The 16,795-nt window shown below is 42.5% G+C and overlaps 2 protein-coding genes across 2 annotated transcripts; one reads left to right on the top strand and one right to left on the bottom strand.

Annotated features, from left to right (window-relative positions):
- Window positions 1-638: 638 nt before the first annotated feature.
- ora5 (olfactory receptor class A related 5) lies at window positions 639-1,806 on the bottom strand. Its single transcript, XM_084935232.1, has one exon. The coding sequence runs from the start codon at window positions 1,761-1,763 to the stop codon at window positions 639-641; it is 1,125 nt and encodes a 374-aa protein (XP_084791358.1). The 5' UTR covers window positions 1,764-1,806.
- A 1,162-nt stretch (window positions 1,807-2,968) lies between these two features.
- Window positions 2,969-15,770, top strand: zdhhc8a (zDHHC palmitoyltransferase 8a). Its single transcript, XM_084935230.1, has 10 exons — window positions 2,969-3,564; window positions 9,878-9,999; window positions 10,105-10,262; window positions 10,917-11,089; window positions 11,204-11,306; window positions 12,703-12,794; window positions 12,885-13,008; window positions 13,108-13,222; window positions 13,803-13,915; window positions 14,009-15,770. The coding sequence occupies exons 1-10, from the start codon at window positions 3,461-3,463 to the stop codon at window positions 15,311-15,313; spliced, it is 2,409 nt and encodes an 802-aa protein (XP_084791356.1). The 5' UTR covers window positions 2,969-3,460; the 3' UTR covers window positions 15,314-15,770.
- Window positions 15,771-16,795: the final 1,025 nt, after the last annotated feature.

Here is a 16,795-nt window from a genome sequence, read left to right as displayed (position 1 = left end):
ATGTCTGTGAGGGAAAATGTCTGAAGGTTTGCATCTGTTTGCATCTGTTTTCCTAATGCTTGAATGTTTTTGTAGAAACCTAAGCCAGAACAAATACAGGGTTTTCCTGGAGTATGTGTAAACATTTTCCATTTGATTGTTTTAGACACATGATTGTCAGATATGTGTTTTTATAGCTGAAAAGTAGCAAACTGAACATATGGCAAACTGTTGGTACAAGCAAAAAGCCATCTTTTATTTGTGATGATCTAATCTCAGATACAATAAAGATGACAGTACCTTCTGTTAAGCGTACAACCAGTCACAGTGAAACTATTCACACTCTGTCACACTGAAATTACCAGAGAGCTTGTTCTAAGTAGGTGAGGGCCACTTGTCATATTGAATTTACTGCTCTTTAAATGATAGTCAGGAGGTCTTGAAGATATCGTGCTTCTCTCAGAGGTTTAGAGACTTCTCTGTCCTCTTTGTAAAACAGTGTGCTGACCGATTTGGATCTAGCCTTTTATAGTGCAGGAGAAATAAAATGTATAAATAAATGCAGATGAATAAACAGTGAAGCAGTTTGATATAATGTGTTGGACAGCTGAGTAAAAAGAGAGTACACTGAGGCTCAAGAGAAAGAGCTGGGTGTCTTTTTATCTTTTGGATGAGCAAGTGAGTTTTTTCACTCCGTGCAGGAAGATGTAGGGAATGATGCACGTGTAGGAGGCTGCGATGTAGCTGGACACCTCCACTACTATTGATGAAGTGTGGATGTTGTTAGTAATGTGCAGAAGCAAATGAGTCAGCCAGCATACCAGCACCACGCTGGCTACAGCCACCACGCTCTTGGCCGCTCTCACCTGAGTGCTTGAGTTCGGATGGGGTTTAGATGGTATCTGAGAGGGCCTCGAGAGATTTGGCTGAGCTCCAACGCTGCAGTTCTGGGGAGCATTGCGGAGACTATGGCCCGATGGCTGTCGGTTTGGAGAGGAAGGAGCAGGCACACCTGTATAAATGTGGTTTGTAGATGTAGAATCTCTGAGATCTTTTGAGGTGGTTGGACCAGAGATGATGCTGACCGATGCCTTGTTGCGTTTGCTCTCAAATCTCTTTTGTTCCTCTTTAACCATCTCCTTGGTTTGATCAGAGTTATGACTCCTTATACGTTGGTGGTTTTGAAGCAGAGTGATGACAATCTGGGCACTGGCGAATACAATCCCAGCCATAGGTAAAGCGTTAGCCAGGGTTAAATAAATTGCTTCATATATTTGCCTAGCATTTGGATCAGGGAAGATCTCTATGCAATCTTCGTGGCTGTCATTTGCCACCTCCAGAGTGAAGAAGAAGTAGTGTGGGACGCTGAAGACCACAGCCACCGTCCAGCTCCCAGCAAGCAGACAGCCCACGAGACACAGGCTGTCCATCTGCACCGGTGCGCCGCCTCGTTTCAGGGAGCCGACCAGCTTCTGGTGCCAGAAAACGCTGATGAAGAAGGTTGTGAAGATGCTGCTGGTTTCAGAGAGGCCAGCACAGAAGCAAAACACTCCACAGTAGGTCTTCCCCAGGAACCATCGCCCAGCAAAATCTGCCATGGTGTCAGGCAGGTCCACCAGGTAGTTGGTGATGAGGTTGGAGATGGCCAGATTGATGAAAAGGACCTCGTTTGTGCGGATGCTGGATTTGTGCCTGGGCAGGGAGCATATAGCCAGCCAGTTGTTTCCCAGGATCCCTGCAATAAACATGAGTGCTCTGATGATGGCTTCAATCAACTCTTCCATTGTTTCACAAGATCAGGCAACAACTTGTCAGCCTTTAGATCAGTGTGGGAGCTTCACAACCTTTATATAATCTGAGGAGGATGCTGTTAGCTTTAGACATTTATAGAGGAGGGGAGAAATGGCCCAACCCCATGGAGCTTTCATTGTGCAGTCCCACTGAGATGGACGTGTGTTTCTCATGTCATGCCTTCCCAGGAAACTTCCCCTGGTAGATTATAGAAACTGCCATCTGAGTAAAACACAGAAAGAGGTAAATCCAAAGCCAAATCTGAATGTTCAGTGAACAAACAGTGAGATTAAAGGGCCAGCAGCCAAAGCTGTGAGTCCTCTGATAATTGACATGTATGGAGACAAAGAACAGAAACACTCAGTCATCCCCGGGCACCAAATGCATAATTTCCCAACAATCCAAGTAAAGCTTGTTCAAAGACATGTGAATGGAGCTCTGACCGAATGAATTCCTGCCAGCAGTTGAGAGTTTATCGGCACTAATCTTTGGTGCGTAGGAAATCATAACAAAAGTGTCCTAATTATCATCTTTTGTATTGTAGCTAGACTTTGTGATTTTCTCCATGATTTTTTTTAACGATTAGAGAAGGAACATTGTCCTTTTAATTTTACAAAGTTTCTGCCTCAGTCTGCTAAATCTTGAAAATATAACTGTTGTGCATCCTTAAATCTCCTAATCCCTTGGTCTTCCTGGTTAAACCACAGCAGGGCCGTGTCTGGTGGGGTGGAGGTGGCACCAGCCCCTCCCCCCAGTTTTTAAAGATGTATTTTTTTTATTAATCTGCTGATAAATTGCATTATTATAGCTCAAATTACTCAGCAAGAAACTAAGATAATTGGTTACAAAGCTAAAATAATACAGTGTACACGATTTGAAAATTGCCCCTACACATACTCATTATGTGGAATGACACTTTTGCGCATGTGGTTCTTTAAACAAATTTTTATCGTAGATATAACGACGAAATGCTGTTTTTTTTCACTTTGCAAAACAACACAAAATGATTGCCACTTTAACGTAATAAATCTGTAAAAGGACACAGGGCACAATTTATTTCCGATTATTGCGATTTCCGGGACCCCCCTCCCTCACGCCCTCTCCTGCCTAGTGGAAACACCCCTGAAAAGCCTTCAAGACAAGGCAAAGAATTTTCCACAGCATCTTAAGTGAATGAATGAATTTCTTAGGAACCACGCACCAGTAGATAACTTACTAACTTCATCACTGCAAACCCTTCACCGATCTTATTTCAGTGGTGTTATTAAGCACTGGTATGAGCAGCAGTGGTCATGTGCAACAATGGTGGGAAGAACTGGAGGAAAAGAAGTAGTTCATGAGATCACAGCAGGGGGTCTCAGTCGGCCAAGTGTAGTAGTGCTTCACGTCATTGATGAGTAAAAGCACCACCTTTGGGACAGACGAGAGGCGGCATCTGTGCGCTGCTGGCGGCCGGGACAGACCAACCGGGACGCAGGAGTGAGGAGCGGCTCTGCGGGCTTTTATTTGTATTTTTTTTTTTTTAGCTTTCGGGCTTTTTTTCTTCTTCCTCACCCCTTGACTATGATTGTCGTTTCTCGGCGTTTTGCGATTTATGAAGGGCTTTGCAAACAAACGAGCAGGGACTTTTGCGGTGTATTCGCCGTGCGTTTCGTCGCTATGAGACACTGATGAGCGTGGAGAGGACAGGATGCCCGCCAGCGGCGCCGACTCGCTGAAACCCAGCGCCTTCATCCCGGTGTGCACGGCCGCCTGCCTCCTGGTCGGCTCTTCCTCTCTGTTCTTCGTCTTCACGTAAGTACGAAAGAGTCACGGGAAACTGGTGTTTTACTGCACGGATCATTCAGCTGAGCCATGCATTCAGACACCTGTCATCCACAGCTACTAAATATCAAATAGATCTGTTTAAGCGTTAGAAAAATATCACACATATCCCCAGTGTCCTCTCTGGCACAGCTAAAGATTATTAAACTGAATGCAATTTACTCCACTTTTATTCTCCCGTTTTTAAATTAACATTTTATTTTGAAAATCTAAGAAGCTGTTAAAAAAAGAGCAAAATTTCCTCTCCTTTTCACTGTCTTCACTCTGCTGGCAGACCCACCGGGGCTGCTAACATCTGACCTGGTTAGCTGGCAGTTTGGACTTGGGTCTGGGTGCCTGCCCGGTGCACCCTAAGGACCCAAGTGTGAGCACAGTTACTTTACGGGATAAGCCACCCACAATCAGCATGTCTCAGTGTGTCACCGTGACCCATATGTGTCATAAATTTAGCTAAAGGAAATCAAAAGAGGCTACTCGTCTTGCAAAAGCCCTGAAAATTCACTGCAAGGTTTCTCGCAATATGTGACAAACTAAAGAAAATATAGTTTTAAATATGCAATAGAGATGTTAGAGATGATGTTTCAGTCATACTGGCTTTGACCTATTTGTGAGGAAATTGAGGTTATGTCCAAGACTGAAAAGACTCCACCCAAGCCAAATTTGAATATAATATCCTATAATACCCTGAGAATCCAATTTAAACGATGACTATAAATTTGTGTAATTTGTCCAAACATTTCAAAGCTACACAGAGAACTACAAAGTAATACTAATGCACTAAATGATAAAGCTTTTCCATATTCATCATTGACTTTCTGCAGGCTCCCACATCATAGGCTATATGTCAGCCTTCTGACCCCTCAATCTCTGTAGCCATATCTGCCCTAGTTTTTCTCTCTATTCTCAGGCTGTGCACCGTTTCCGCTGGAATCTGACACCAGATTGGGGGTATGGGATTAGATTCCTCTGGTTGATGTCATGTCATCCCCCATCTGGGAAAACCAAGTCTGCAATCTTTGAGTTCACAATAGGTTATTTGGAGATAAGCGTCCGAATAAGTGGAAATGTTTACTGTAAATGCGAAGGGATAGTTTTGCAATTCCTTTTTCTTTGATAGTTTCCTGCAATATTTTTCCTGTGTATGTGTTTGAAATGTTTTAAATATCCCTGCTTTAGAAGAATGTGAAAATTTAATTCTTGCTCTCCTGTTTATAACTATGCACCTTTAATCTGGTTAATCTGCAGAGATGTAGCTGTAGAAATCCGTGTGGGTGGATCAGCCACAACATTAAAACCATCTGCCTAATATTTTCGGTTCTTCCTGTACTTCTGAAGGAGATCTAATTATTTAGGGCATGAATAAGTGACCTTTAGGGGTGTCCTGTAGTGCTGGCACCAGAACATTGACAGCTGAACCTTTGGGTCATGTGTGTTGAGGAGTGGGGTCTCTGGTTTGTTTTGGTACACCTTGTGGATGGTCAGTTGGATGGGATCTGGGATTGTTGGAGGTTGAGGAGACTGGGCTCTGCTCTTGAGTAATTTTTGAGATTTGTCTATACACATACATAGACACAGCTGCCATTAGGCCACCCACTGGTTTGTGAAGTCCAGCTTTTAAGCCTCAAGCCGAGCATTTTGGCCTTGGTGTGTTAGCTCAGATCTAACTTAAAAAACAAGGGGCATACAGTGGCACCATGTCACCCACAAGTTAGGCCCTCTTTAAAGCAGCGGTCCCCAACCTTTTTTGCGCCACGGAGCGGTTTAATGTCCGACAAAATTTTCACGGACTGGTGATTAAGGTGTTGCGGATAAATAGAACTAAATAAAATGATACAACCAAGACAAACACTGTCGTATTTTGTAAATATAACAGTAAATGCGAATTCACTGTAATTATGTAACTTTATTAGCAGCGTCCTCCTGAAATGCGCCAACAACATTGAGAGTAACATCCTCCTCTCTGCCCCTTAATGCTCTCTGGTCGCTATGGTAACGCGTAAATATTTCTTTCAAAATAAGACACACAACTACAACACGGGAAAAGACCGAGTTAACCATAAAACCCCCCGAAAACCATAAATTTCAGCCTCAACTCTCCCATCTGGGGGTGAGGGGAGGAAAACAGGACAAAAGACACACTGTGGAAGAGAGTCAGAGATTAATAATAACTAATGATTAAATGCAAAGTTTTTTATTAACACACACACAGTGAAAAGAGCTGAGTGAAGAAGAAACATTCAGTGCATCATGGGAAGTGGGAAATGCATTGGCTTCACCTCTCACACACGGAAGCCATGTCCTTCTTTTATATACAGTCTATGGTCACATTGTACAGCTGTGTGAGGTTGGTGCTGTTGGAGCATCATTCCCATTGGTGGGTGGGGTGCAACAGTGTTTAAGTGGGTGCTGCATATCAAAGTAAAATCAACTGTAATGCTCAGTGTTTTTTGATGCTGGGGCTGATCATTGTCTCTGTATTGCATTCTTATTATGGAGTGTTTTAATGTGGAATGATTTCCTTTATTCAGAAGTTTTTAAATGTTAGACTACAGAGATGTTACAAACGGGGAAAGCTCTTCAGGCCTGAGACGTATAGAGACATAGAGCTCATAGGCCAGAAACTCTTGAGCATCCCTGCAGACCATCTATATCCTATGAGAGAAAAAAGAAGTCGATGAACTCCTGACATGATAGATTGAAAAGAGACTGCTTAATTGGGACTGCAATGCCAAACCAGCAAAACTAGGACACTGCAAGTGATTGAAAGTGAGTGCAAGTCAGCTGAAGCGACCTTATAACATACACTTTTAATTAATTATCACATTTCTGCAGAACAGAGATCGACATATTCTGACCACAGGACCTCTGAATCCCACAGACTGTATCCCAATCTTTAGATAAACAACAAAACAATATGTCTGTCTTACCGACCAACAGTATAACATTTTGTTATTATTTGTGCAATTTAATGTAAATGTCTAAAATGCTCTTCTAGCTGTGCGGTCGTACATACTGCATGCAGCTAAAGCAGACTTAAAGGTCACTCACAACTGCCTTAAGCAGAAACATCTTGTTTGAGGAATAAACAGCAGACACTGAGTTTTGTGGACTGCCGGTTAAATAGCTTGTTTATCATCTTGTATTTTTTCCTCGAAAAGCAGAGATGGACAGGTGCTGCACTCTGTTCAGCCCATCCCCTGTAACACTGAATCAAAGGGACATCGTTGTCATCTGCCATAACATCATTGTTTTGGTTCCTGTGAATCATGGAAACACACAGTAGTTAGAGAATACCAGCCAGGACGGCCTTGCACCCTTGAAGTTATGTCCTTTGTGTGTGCTCACGTGCACATTCACAGTATCATTGTTCATGTTTTTAAAGTGTTTTTAGCTTTTAAACCAGAGCAAGGTGACATGAAAATTCCTCTCCAGAAATCGCAGTTACCCTGCAGCCACATCTCCTTTCATCTGCTAATATTCATGCAATTATCAGCGTCAGCAGCTCTCTATGAGCATTAGCAGTACCAGCATGCATACATTCATTTCTGTTTCCAGTCGGGCTTTGGGAGTGTCAGAGGACGACCTTTATATCCGTGGCGGCTCCTTTGTCTTCCTTTGCCTGATAAAATTCACCAGTTAACCGGTTTCCTGCTTTTGTTCCTCTGACCGTGAACTTTTGTTTGGGTCAGTGTTTAAGGTGTGGTGCATTGTTGAACACTGCCAGACCACCAACAAAGAGCAGAAATGAGAAAGAGCAGCAGAAATCCCCCTTGTGCTGTGTTCCAGTCTGCTAGGATGCAAGCATTTTTGCATTGACAAATACTGACATTTAAAAAAGCTACAGTTGCTTAAGTGGGCCCCTAACTCCAAAAATACTGGTTTTAAATTTCTCAAGATCTTGCATGTGATCTGCTTATTGTATAGCAGTTGACTATTTCACAATAGTCAAACGAAGACAGTTATAATATGCTTAACGCTTAAATAACTTACTCAGTAAAGACTTTTCAAAGTTGGCTGATCACCTTCAGCCTCTCACGGTCATACTAGACCAAGTTTATGCTGCACTACCAAAACCTTTGAGTGTACTGATCCCATTAATCTGACATTTTATTGATAAATTGCTTTTTTTTAGTAGTTTTTCACTGAAATTCAAAACACCAAGCTAAAGGTGCAAAAATGCGTGTGGAGAATGTATTCACGAGCGGCATTTTCTGCACGGCTATTGTCTCTAGAAATCTGACAGATTATGATGTCATTTATGTAACTGCAGCACTCACAAAAGGAGCCCTGGCTACTGGCAGTAGTGAAATTGCAGCTTGACCGACTGAGTGGTGTCTGCCGTGCCACTGACCCACTGCAGGGATGAGCGCAGTGTGCAGATTGCAGAGCAGCTTACTGTTCTGCGTGATTTAATAGCGCCCCTGCCCAGACTGTTTCATTAGGTAGGGCCTGCGGCGTAATGAACTGTCCCTCCCTGCAGTCCAGATGGTCTCAGATCAATTGGTGGATGCATCCACATTACAGTCTGGTCCATATCTAGCTTCTCTTCGGTTAAAACGTGGTTTGTGCTTGTAATTTAAGAGATAACTGCAAATGACAATGAGCAGTGTTACTCTGCTTAACGTAACCAATAAACTATGACAGTTTAAGGACATGTGAAACATGACCACACTATGTGAGAAGAACTTGGACACGAATCCCTAAAAAACTATGTGGGCTGGAGGCTCGTATTCTGCTCCTTAATGTTTTTCTCACATATTTTTATATTTTAAGATTCAAATCTTTTTATTGTGCGGCATTTTTTCATATCTCAAAAGACGTGTTTTGCTCTGAAAGCGCTGAGCAAAGATTGCAAGTTTTGTGAGAAGTTCCCTCACAACAATAAATGTAGTGGCTTTATGTCATGTTATAGAATATATAGTATCATGCTGTGTGATATATGGTCGCCTTGACTGCGTATTCTGTGTGTTAAGCGTCTGATGTGAGGAATCCACAATGAACTGGACTGACAGAAATTGTCTGTAATCCAGAGTTCATAATCCAGGGATTACTGTGTTTGCAGCTGGCATGGCATCAGCAGGCATTCCTCCTGCGGGGCGAGACCCCTCCCCCACCCCTGCCCTAAAACCAGCCTGGGTGTGGGTTTGGTGGGTAGGTTGAGAGGGGGGTTTGGGGATTGGAGGACTCTTAATTTTGTGGCGTTTTCACTTTAAATCAGACTTCGTTTTTAATCAACTATGTTCCATGAAGTCATGTTCGAAATAAATAAATAAATCACGTAACCTGTTTTGACACGTTTTCCCTTTCAGTCCTAAAAGATACATCATATTATAGTATTTTATTATTGATCTGAACCCATACTGATAAATCCATAAGCAAAAGACTCGTAGAGTAGATAGTCCAATCAACTGATGTTCAATCAAACACTGCTAACATAATCCAGTGGATATTAGTCTCTCTCTCGCTCTAATCTCATGCAGTAGAGTAGAATCATTCACAACGGTTTTAATTAGTTAGTAGCGCTCATAGTTTGCAACATTTTATGCAATTAAACAGATCAAAATCCAACTTAACGTTAAATCCGCCAAATCTTCTTTTGACATTTTTTCTGGCCATTTAATTGCTTATTATAGTTATAATATTAATAGTTATATCCATATGAGCCACCCTTTATTGTAGTTCTCTGTCTAGTAGCAGTGTGCAGGCTGTTGTTAGAGGGCTGAACATTTGATGAGTTAGTAAGGTAATTATCTGCAGCTTTTTTTTTTTTTGCCTCATCACATAGACACTAACTTTCACATCATTGTGCTGGGATCAGGGATGTCGCGGTGGCCGTCGTTCTATTTTCTGACTTTTTTAAAGAGTAAACGATTCAAAAGTCATCAACAGATTATTCGGTAATGAAAGTTATCTATCGTTCAAACCCTGCTGTGTAACGGGGCACAAGGTGCAGAAGCATTCTGTGCAAGGAGAGACCTCCATCGTTTAATCTCCTGTTGTGGGCACTGTTGAGCACACGCTAATACATGCTTATCTGTCACTGTAAACAATTACTTTTGGAATCCACAGCTCTCATCACAATAAATGGGATGAAGATGATCCCTTACAATCGTTTTCTTTTTTTAAAATTTTGATAGCTGCGTTAAAATGAACCTCTAAGTGTTGGATGCTTGCAGGGCTCAAAAACATCCATCCAGTTATTACAGCTGGAATTTGGATTTGCATAAGTGCAACTGCAGGAAATAGTGTTTATGAATATTCTCATGTGTGTGTTTGTGTTCAGGTGCCCGTGGCTGGCTGTGACCATCTGCCCTGCGGTGCCGCCATGCTGTGCCGTCCTTTTCCTTTTCGTGCTGGCCAACTTTACCATGGCAACCTTTATGGATGCCGGCGTGCTCCCAGTGGGTTAGTAATCAAAGCGAAGGGGTCATGTTTATTATGTTTACAGCAGACTAGATCACTAGTTTATTTGGGAGTTTTATTTTAGCAACTTCACATCTTGTTTCCCAGCCAGCGAGGATGAAGACAAGGATGATGAGTTCCGCGCTCCGCTGTACAAGAACGTGAACGTGAAGGGCGTCCAGGTGCGGATGAAGTGGTGCGCGTCCTGCCATTTCTACAGACCTCCACGCTGCTCCCACTGCAGCATCTGTGATCACTGTGTGGAGGTGAGCGGAAGAAAAACTAGATGATTGAGAGAGTAAAAAACCAAAAAACACAAAAACAAATGCGGTGGGAAATTGAAATGGAGGAATTGTGTGATAAGGGTGTGGAAGGCACGGAGGGACAGATCAAGAGGGAAAATGAGTTGTTGCTTCTGAGTGAGTGTAGCAGTGTGTCGGGAGGAAAGTCAATAAGGGGGATTTCTGCAGGGTGAATGATGGCCAGAGGGTGTTGGAGAGAGAGAGGGAGAGATCTCATTAATCAGGTTAATCCTTTCCTCAGATCCTTTGTGGACTCAGTAGAAATACAATTTGAAAAACGGGCTCAGACAGCATCTACTGAAAAGTATGTGTTTACAAAGCACAGCAGTTCTATAGCTGCCTTTTTTATTTTTTCTCTCATTTTCTGTGTTTTTATTGTGCTGTGAGCTTTGTGTCTTTATATTTCTGTTGTGTAGCTCGTGTTTTATAGAATTTTCGGTGTACTTGTGTGCTTTTTGCATTTTAAAGGCCCCGTTTTGAATCAGCATCGCAAATTAGCTTAAGCCATAAATGCTGCAGTACGGGATACTGTTTCATGCTACATACATACAAACTGTTCTACACCATACCAGCGAAAAACTGATTTTTAGTATTTTTCCCCCTTTCTCAATCTTTCAGGACTTTGATCATCACTGTCCCTGGGTGAACAACTGCATCGGGAGGCGAAACTACCGCTACTTCTTTCTGTTTCTCTTGTCACTGACTTTTCACATGATTGGTGTCTTCACTTTTGGCCTCATATACGTGCTGCACCACATGGATGAATTATGGAAGCTGCACTGCACTGTCACGTATCCTTATGCACACTCAATATATGTGTGCAGCTATCTTTGCTTGCATATTTTGACTATTTTGTCTAACTGATTCTAACTAGAAGTAGTTTTCCTTATCATTGCTTTTCCCAGTTTGGTAGTGATCAGTATATCAGGGCTGTTTCTGATCCCTGTCCTCGGTCTCACTGGATTTCACTTGTATCTGGTATCCAGAGGACGAACCACCAATGAACAAGTCAGTTTTTTCCATACATGTACATTACTGTTGAGAACATAGAAGCATATGAATGAAACTGAAGGACTTAATGATGTTGTATTGTACAATTCTGTGCAAAAGTCATTTACTTCCAAGGAGCCAGACTTGTAATTTTTTAAAGTTGTCTTGAGCAATAGTTCTCCATGTTTTCTGAGGGTCTTTCAAACTTTTCCTTTGGACAAGGGCTGATTGTCTTCAATTATTTTCAGTCCAGGGCTTTTAACTGACTATTTCCAGAGGAATGTTTCTTTTAAAAAATATTGTTAAGCCACTATAAATTGTCCAAGTGTAAAAAAGCACCTAACTATCTACATAAGACAGACAACTTGGCAAAGAATCAGTTTTAAACTGTATCTGTGCTTTGTTACTAGCAGCTTGTGGCAAATGCACATCATTTGTTCCCATTTCTTTAGCCGAATCTATGAAAAATGCCAAAGATAACACAGTTTGACAAGCATAAAATAGTATAGAAGTACAGAAGAGGCAAGTCTAAAAACAACTTACAGCAGATGGAGTATTAAGTATCATAAAGTCAGGTCCGTATGAAATAGGTGAAAATATAGCAAAGCTCTGACACAGGACCTGAGAGATGCATCTGACCCTTCAGCTGATCCATTTGCTGTTCACTGAAGCTTCATCAGAAATGGTCTCAGTGCAAGGCTGGCTGTCAAGAAGCCATTCTTAAGGAAGAGAAACAAGGTGAAAAGGCTGAGGTATGCCAAATTACACAAGAACTAGACTAGAAATCAGTGGCTGATGGAGTGATGAATCCACATGAGAAGTTGTTTAAATTGTCAATATGTGTGGAGGTCAGGAGAGAGGAACAAGACTAAGTGTCTACAGCTGTCTGCAAAACACGGTGGAGGCTCTGTCATGGTTTGGGGCTGTATTTCAGTTGCTGGTGTTGGGAATAATCTTTACTGTTCAGCATGACAAAAACACACTGCTATTACTATAAAAGCATAGCTTGATATAAAAGCACACAACTGAACGCTATCAGTTATGGATCGGCCTCTTCAGTGGACCTCAACATTACTGAAGCAGTGTGGGATCATGTTGACAGAGAGCAGAACAAAAGACAGAATCAGCTTTGATGTCCTTCAGAGTCCTGGGGAACTATTACTGAAGACGAGTTAAAGAAATGAGAAAAAAGCTGCCAAATAGAGTTCAGATTATAATGAAGAATAAAGGTGGTCATAACAAACTTAACTTTCAAGCTTCACAGACTCTCCATAAACTGTGCTTCCATGTAGGTTTGCACGTTTCAATAAATCACTGCACCTATTTCCCATTTTCATAGCAAAATGTATGACTTTTGCACAGTACTGTATGTATACACGTAAAAACTCTAATATACTTCCTCATATTTTCACAGGTAACTGGAAAGTTTCAGGGAGGAGTAAACCCTTTTACACGTGGCTGCTGTAACAACTTGGAGCATCTAGTTTGCAGTCCCATTTCTCCAAAGTAAGAAACGTTCTCCTCCTACATCTTCTGCTTAATTTAAACGTTTAAACTAACTTTATTTTGCTGTCTGTCTTTGTCCTGGGACACCAGGTACACAGCAAGGCCCTGTAGGAAAGCAGTCATCCACATTCAGCCTCCGTTTTTGAGGCCAGAAATTGAAAGGCAGATGCCAGTGAAAGTCAGAGGCAACGGGATACAGAGTCTCCAGAATAAGGTAAGCACGAAGAGCTTAATATTTTCACACACTTGTCAAGTGATATATGATGTATGAGCTATATCTCTCATGTGTCTGGCTTTTTTTTTCTTCTGCCAGCAAACCTCAACCGGAGCTGTCAAGCTGTCAGACATCAAACAACCGAAAACTCCACCGCCGCTGCCTCCGAAACCAGACCACGGTCTGTTGAAGAGCCAAGTAGCTGCCATGGATGGTAATTTAAAATGACACATATGCTTATATCCTGTGATAAGCATGCATCTGTAAAGTGAAGCGGCCACATTTTCTGTAACATTTTTTTAATTAAGTAAGAGAAAAGGGGGACACTTTGAGGACTTAATTATAATTTGATAAATAAACATGTACTGTTGGATTGTGGGCTCATACTCTTCTTCCTGTGCAAACTGCGATGATTACTGCACCAAATGTGCAATAATTACATCTTAAAAGGTTTTTTTTATCAAGTCTTTTTTAAAAAGATACATCTTCTGTTATTGGAAGTACTTTTGGTTTTCGAAATCGGTAAAATGGAAACTTGTGACCCACTTTTCATAGGTTTACATCTATATTATCTATCAGAGGGCTTTTGGCGTGTGTGCTTTAGAGAGATTATGGAAAGTATTTAGAGACAAACTAATGCACTGTTGGTTTGTTTTTTTGTTTTTTTCCATGGGATTTGTTGATGATGAAAAACCAAGAACTCCTTTAAGCCATCTTTGCTCAGATGCATTGGCGGTTTTATTCCATACGTTTGCTGTTGCATGCCATTAATCTGAAGCTGACTTCTTTTTTAGATCCGGGGCATCATAATAAAACCGTCCTTCCTGCATCTATTCCCACCGTGCCACAGCTACGACCTGTCCTTGAGGCTATATCCAGAGGATCATCGCCCGTTCCTCCAGAACAGGTGACTTTCAGAGTTTATTCCTCAGTATATAAGTCTTGGTTTTGATTTGTGTCTGATAGACTCTGCTGTCTGTTTTGTATTGTTGTGCTTAAGTTGCTGAAGACGTCAGATCAGCAAGGGAGCAACAAAGGTCCTGACCTCCACTCTGAGTCTAAAGGAAGCCCTGTGAGATGCAGCCAACAGGCCAGCCTGCCTGTCCAGCCTTCCCTCCAGACCAGCGCTGTCTCCAGCTCGCTGCAGCTCAACTCTCTGCCGCTGAACTCCCGTTCTCTCACCCTGAAACACACCAGTCGCAGTGGCAGCAAATCCCAGCTGCCAGCCATGCATGCTGACAATTTGGAATCCAGTCCCCTGCCTGGCATCCTGTCCTCTTCCAGCCTGCTGGCCAACCACAACACCAGCAGCAGCAGCATCTCCTATGATAATGTCATTCCTGTAGACCCTCAGGCCATGGCTCAGAGAGGGGCCCCTCCAGTCAGCTACCCCCATCACTTTATGACCCTGGGCACAGACGGGAACCTGCAGCGGTCGCATCATCGCACATACAGTCCCGTGTTTATGGGCATCAGCAGACAGTCTCCTCAGCCTCGAGATCCCTCACCTTCTTTGCAGGGTCTAACCTCCAGGGATGCCTCGCCTTCTTTCCAAGGTTTTATTCAAAGAGTCCCTTCTCCTGCTTTCCAAGGGCTGTTGCCAAGAGACCTTGCATCCCAAAGCGTAATGTCACGAGATGTCCCACCTTTGGGTTTGGCGATGCGAGATGCTGCTTCTCAGAGTCCTCGAGGTAGTCTTCGGGATCTCATTCCTCCAGACATGACACCTCCGCTGTCTGCTGCTGCACGCTATGATAACTTTTCAAAAGCCATCATGGCTTCTATTCATGAGAGACGGGAGCTGGAGGAGCGGGAGAGGATGCTCCGTCGCCAGGTCAGGACCCAGGCGCTCTTCAGCCCTGATATGGGGATCTATGACATCCCAAGCAGGAGAAGTTTACCACCGGACAACATTCGACCTCCGGGCTCCCGGGGACCAACTCCGCCAGCCTACGGCTCCAGGGAGTTTCTCATGAGTACGGGCGTCCTAGGTTACAACATCAGGACCTCACCTCTCTCCAGCTCGTCCACATCTTCTCTCACACATGGTCCAAAAACCTCCAGCTCTCCTCTGCAGAATAGCAGCAGCAGCCTACAAAGCAGGGGCAGGTCTTCCTCTCCGGCCTATTACCCTCCCGAGAGGCCGGCCCCAGGCTTCCCTTCCTCTACGTCCACCCTGCCCCGCTTTTCCTCTTCCTCAACCTCCTCTGCCCCCCTGTACGCCTCCTATGCCAACACAAAACGTTCCTCTCTCCCATACTCCGGCGAGGGGAAAGACTCTGTCACTTTGGGAGCCCTGAAATGAAAAAAGAAAAGAAGAAAAGAGTCATGTTTCTGGTGGTGTGAATGACTCATCTATGCAGCGTTAGTCTCAGTCTTCACAGCTCCGCAGCGTGTAAATACGAAGCCATTTGGGACTTCCCTTTGTAGGAGGGTGTGGGACAAATAAATACACAATGATGGATACACATAGAAACTATATTCTTGCAAGGTCATGTAAGTTTGAACAAATAAAAAAAAAACAACCCTGTGAATCTCAGGATAGCTGTGCCTCCTCTTACAGACAGAGGGAGCTCTATAAACTCAGAAGAGCTTTGTGAAGAATACAGATTAACTTATTTGTTTGTATGTCATTTGATAATGCTTTTGTGAAACAGTGTAACAATACACTTTGCCTCCTCCTGAACAACAAAAAAAGAAAACTCCCTGTTTAGTAGAATTTTGTAGCTGTTTATATGAATAAACATATTTTGTAATTTCCACTTATGTTATTTATTTGTGATGTGAATTGCCACTAAAACACCATCCAGGGTTCCAGCAGTTCATTCAGTATAAAGGGTCTCACAATAATATTTCGCTATAAATTATAAAATTCTTCTATAATACTAAAAAAAACGTGGATATACTCATAGGAACCTATAAAATGAGCAGTTGTGTCTCTACTGCCAGCCATGTTTGGGCCAATCGAAACTCTGATATGACTGCGACACATCACGTCACAAGCAAAATAACAGTATTTCCAGCAGGACGTGAGAATAAAGTGCTTTACTTCCCTTCTATGTAAAGTTTAACCACACCTGCTATAAATGAAAGCCTGCAGAGTGTGTAATAAATAAAGATAATAATAATAAAAAACCTCACGCTTTAATAGAAATTGCTAGAACACATATTTGTTTAGCAATGATGATAATACAAGTGGATAAAAACATATTATGAGTCCGTAAGGAGTGCGATAGGTATATGAGGGTAGTGGCTCCATACTGCCACTCTCTGCACCAAATTTGTGCACGGCACCCTCTAGTGAACAATTTCAGAAGGAGGCATAATGTTCAGCTAGAGCAGCATGATCCAGCACATGATGCAGTTTTGGGTAAAATGCCAGAAAACAGCATGATGATGTCTATGTCAGGGGCTACGAGTAATGGAAAAGACCATAGGAGGCTCTAGCTCAAATGCAGTTTTGTTACATAGTATGAGTGGGTCACATTAAGTTAATTAGAAAGAAAAAAGAAATGTCACCAAGACTTCATTCATCTACAAGAGGTGGTGTTAATGCTTCACAAGCATCAGATGAAGAATCAAGTGACAGATTTTTCTATTTTTTTCTGCTTCCGACAGCTTTAACGGGTCCGTTCTTCTGGTCGACCTTCAGCGTCTGAGCGAACTTATGACTAATTCAGTGTTTCTGGCAGAAATATTTCTGATAACAGGAACTTTTACTACGTCGAGCCCTGATAGACTGTCTTTGTTTAGGCAATAAATGACAAGATTCAACGCTCTGAGGCCA

Source organism: Perissodus microlepis, chromosome 7 (genome assembly GCF_051167445.1).
Source record: "Perissodus microlepis isolate ML-2025 ecotype Zambia chromosome 7, ASM5116744v1, whole genome shotgun sequence".
In the NCBI taxonomy this organism is placed as follows: domain Eukaryota; kingdom Metazoa; phylum Chordata; class Actinopteri; order Cichliformes; family Cichlidae; genus Perissodus; species Perissodus microlepis.
Note: the sequence above shows the minus strand (reverse complement) of the source record. Positions and strands in the feature narration are given on the sequence as shown.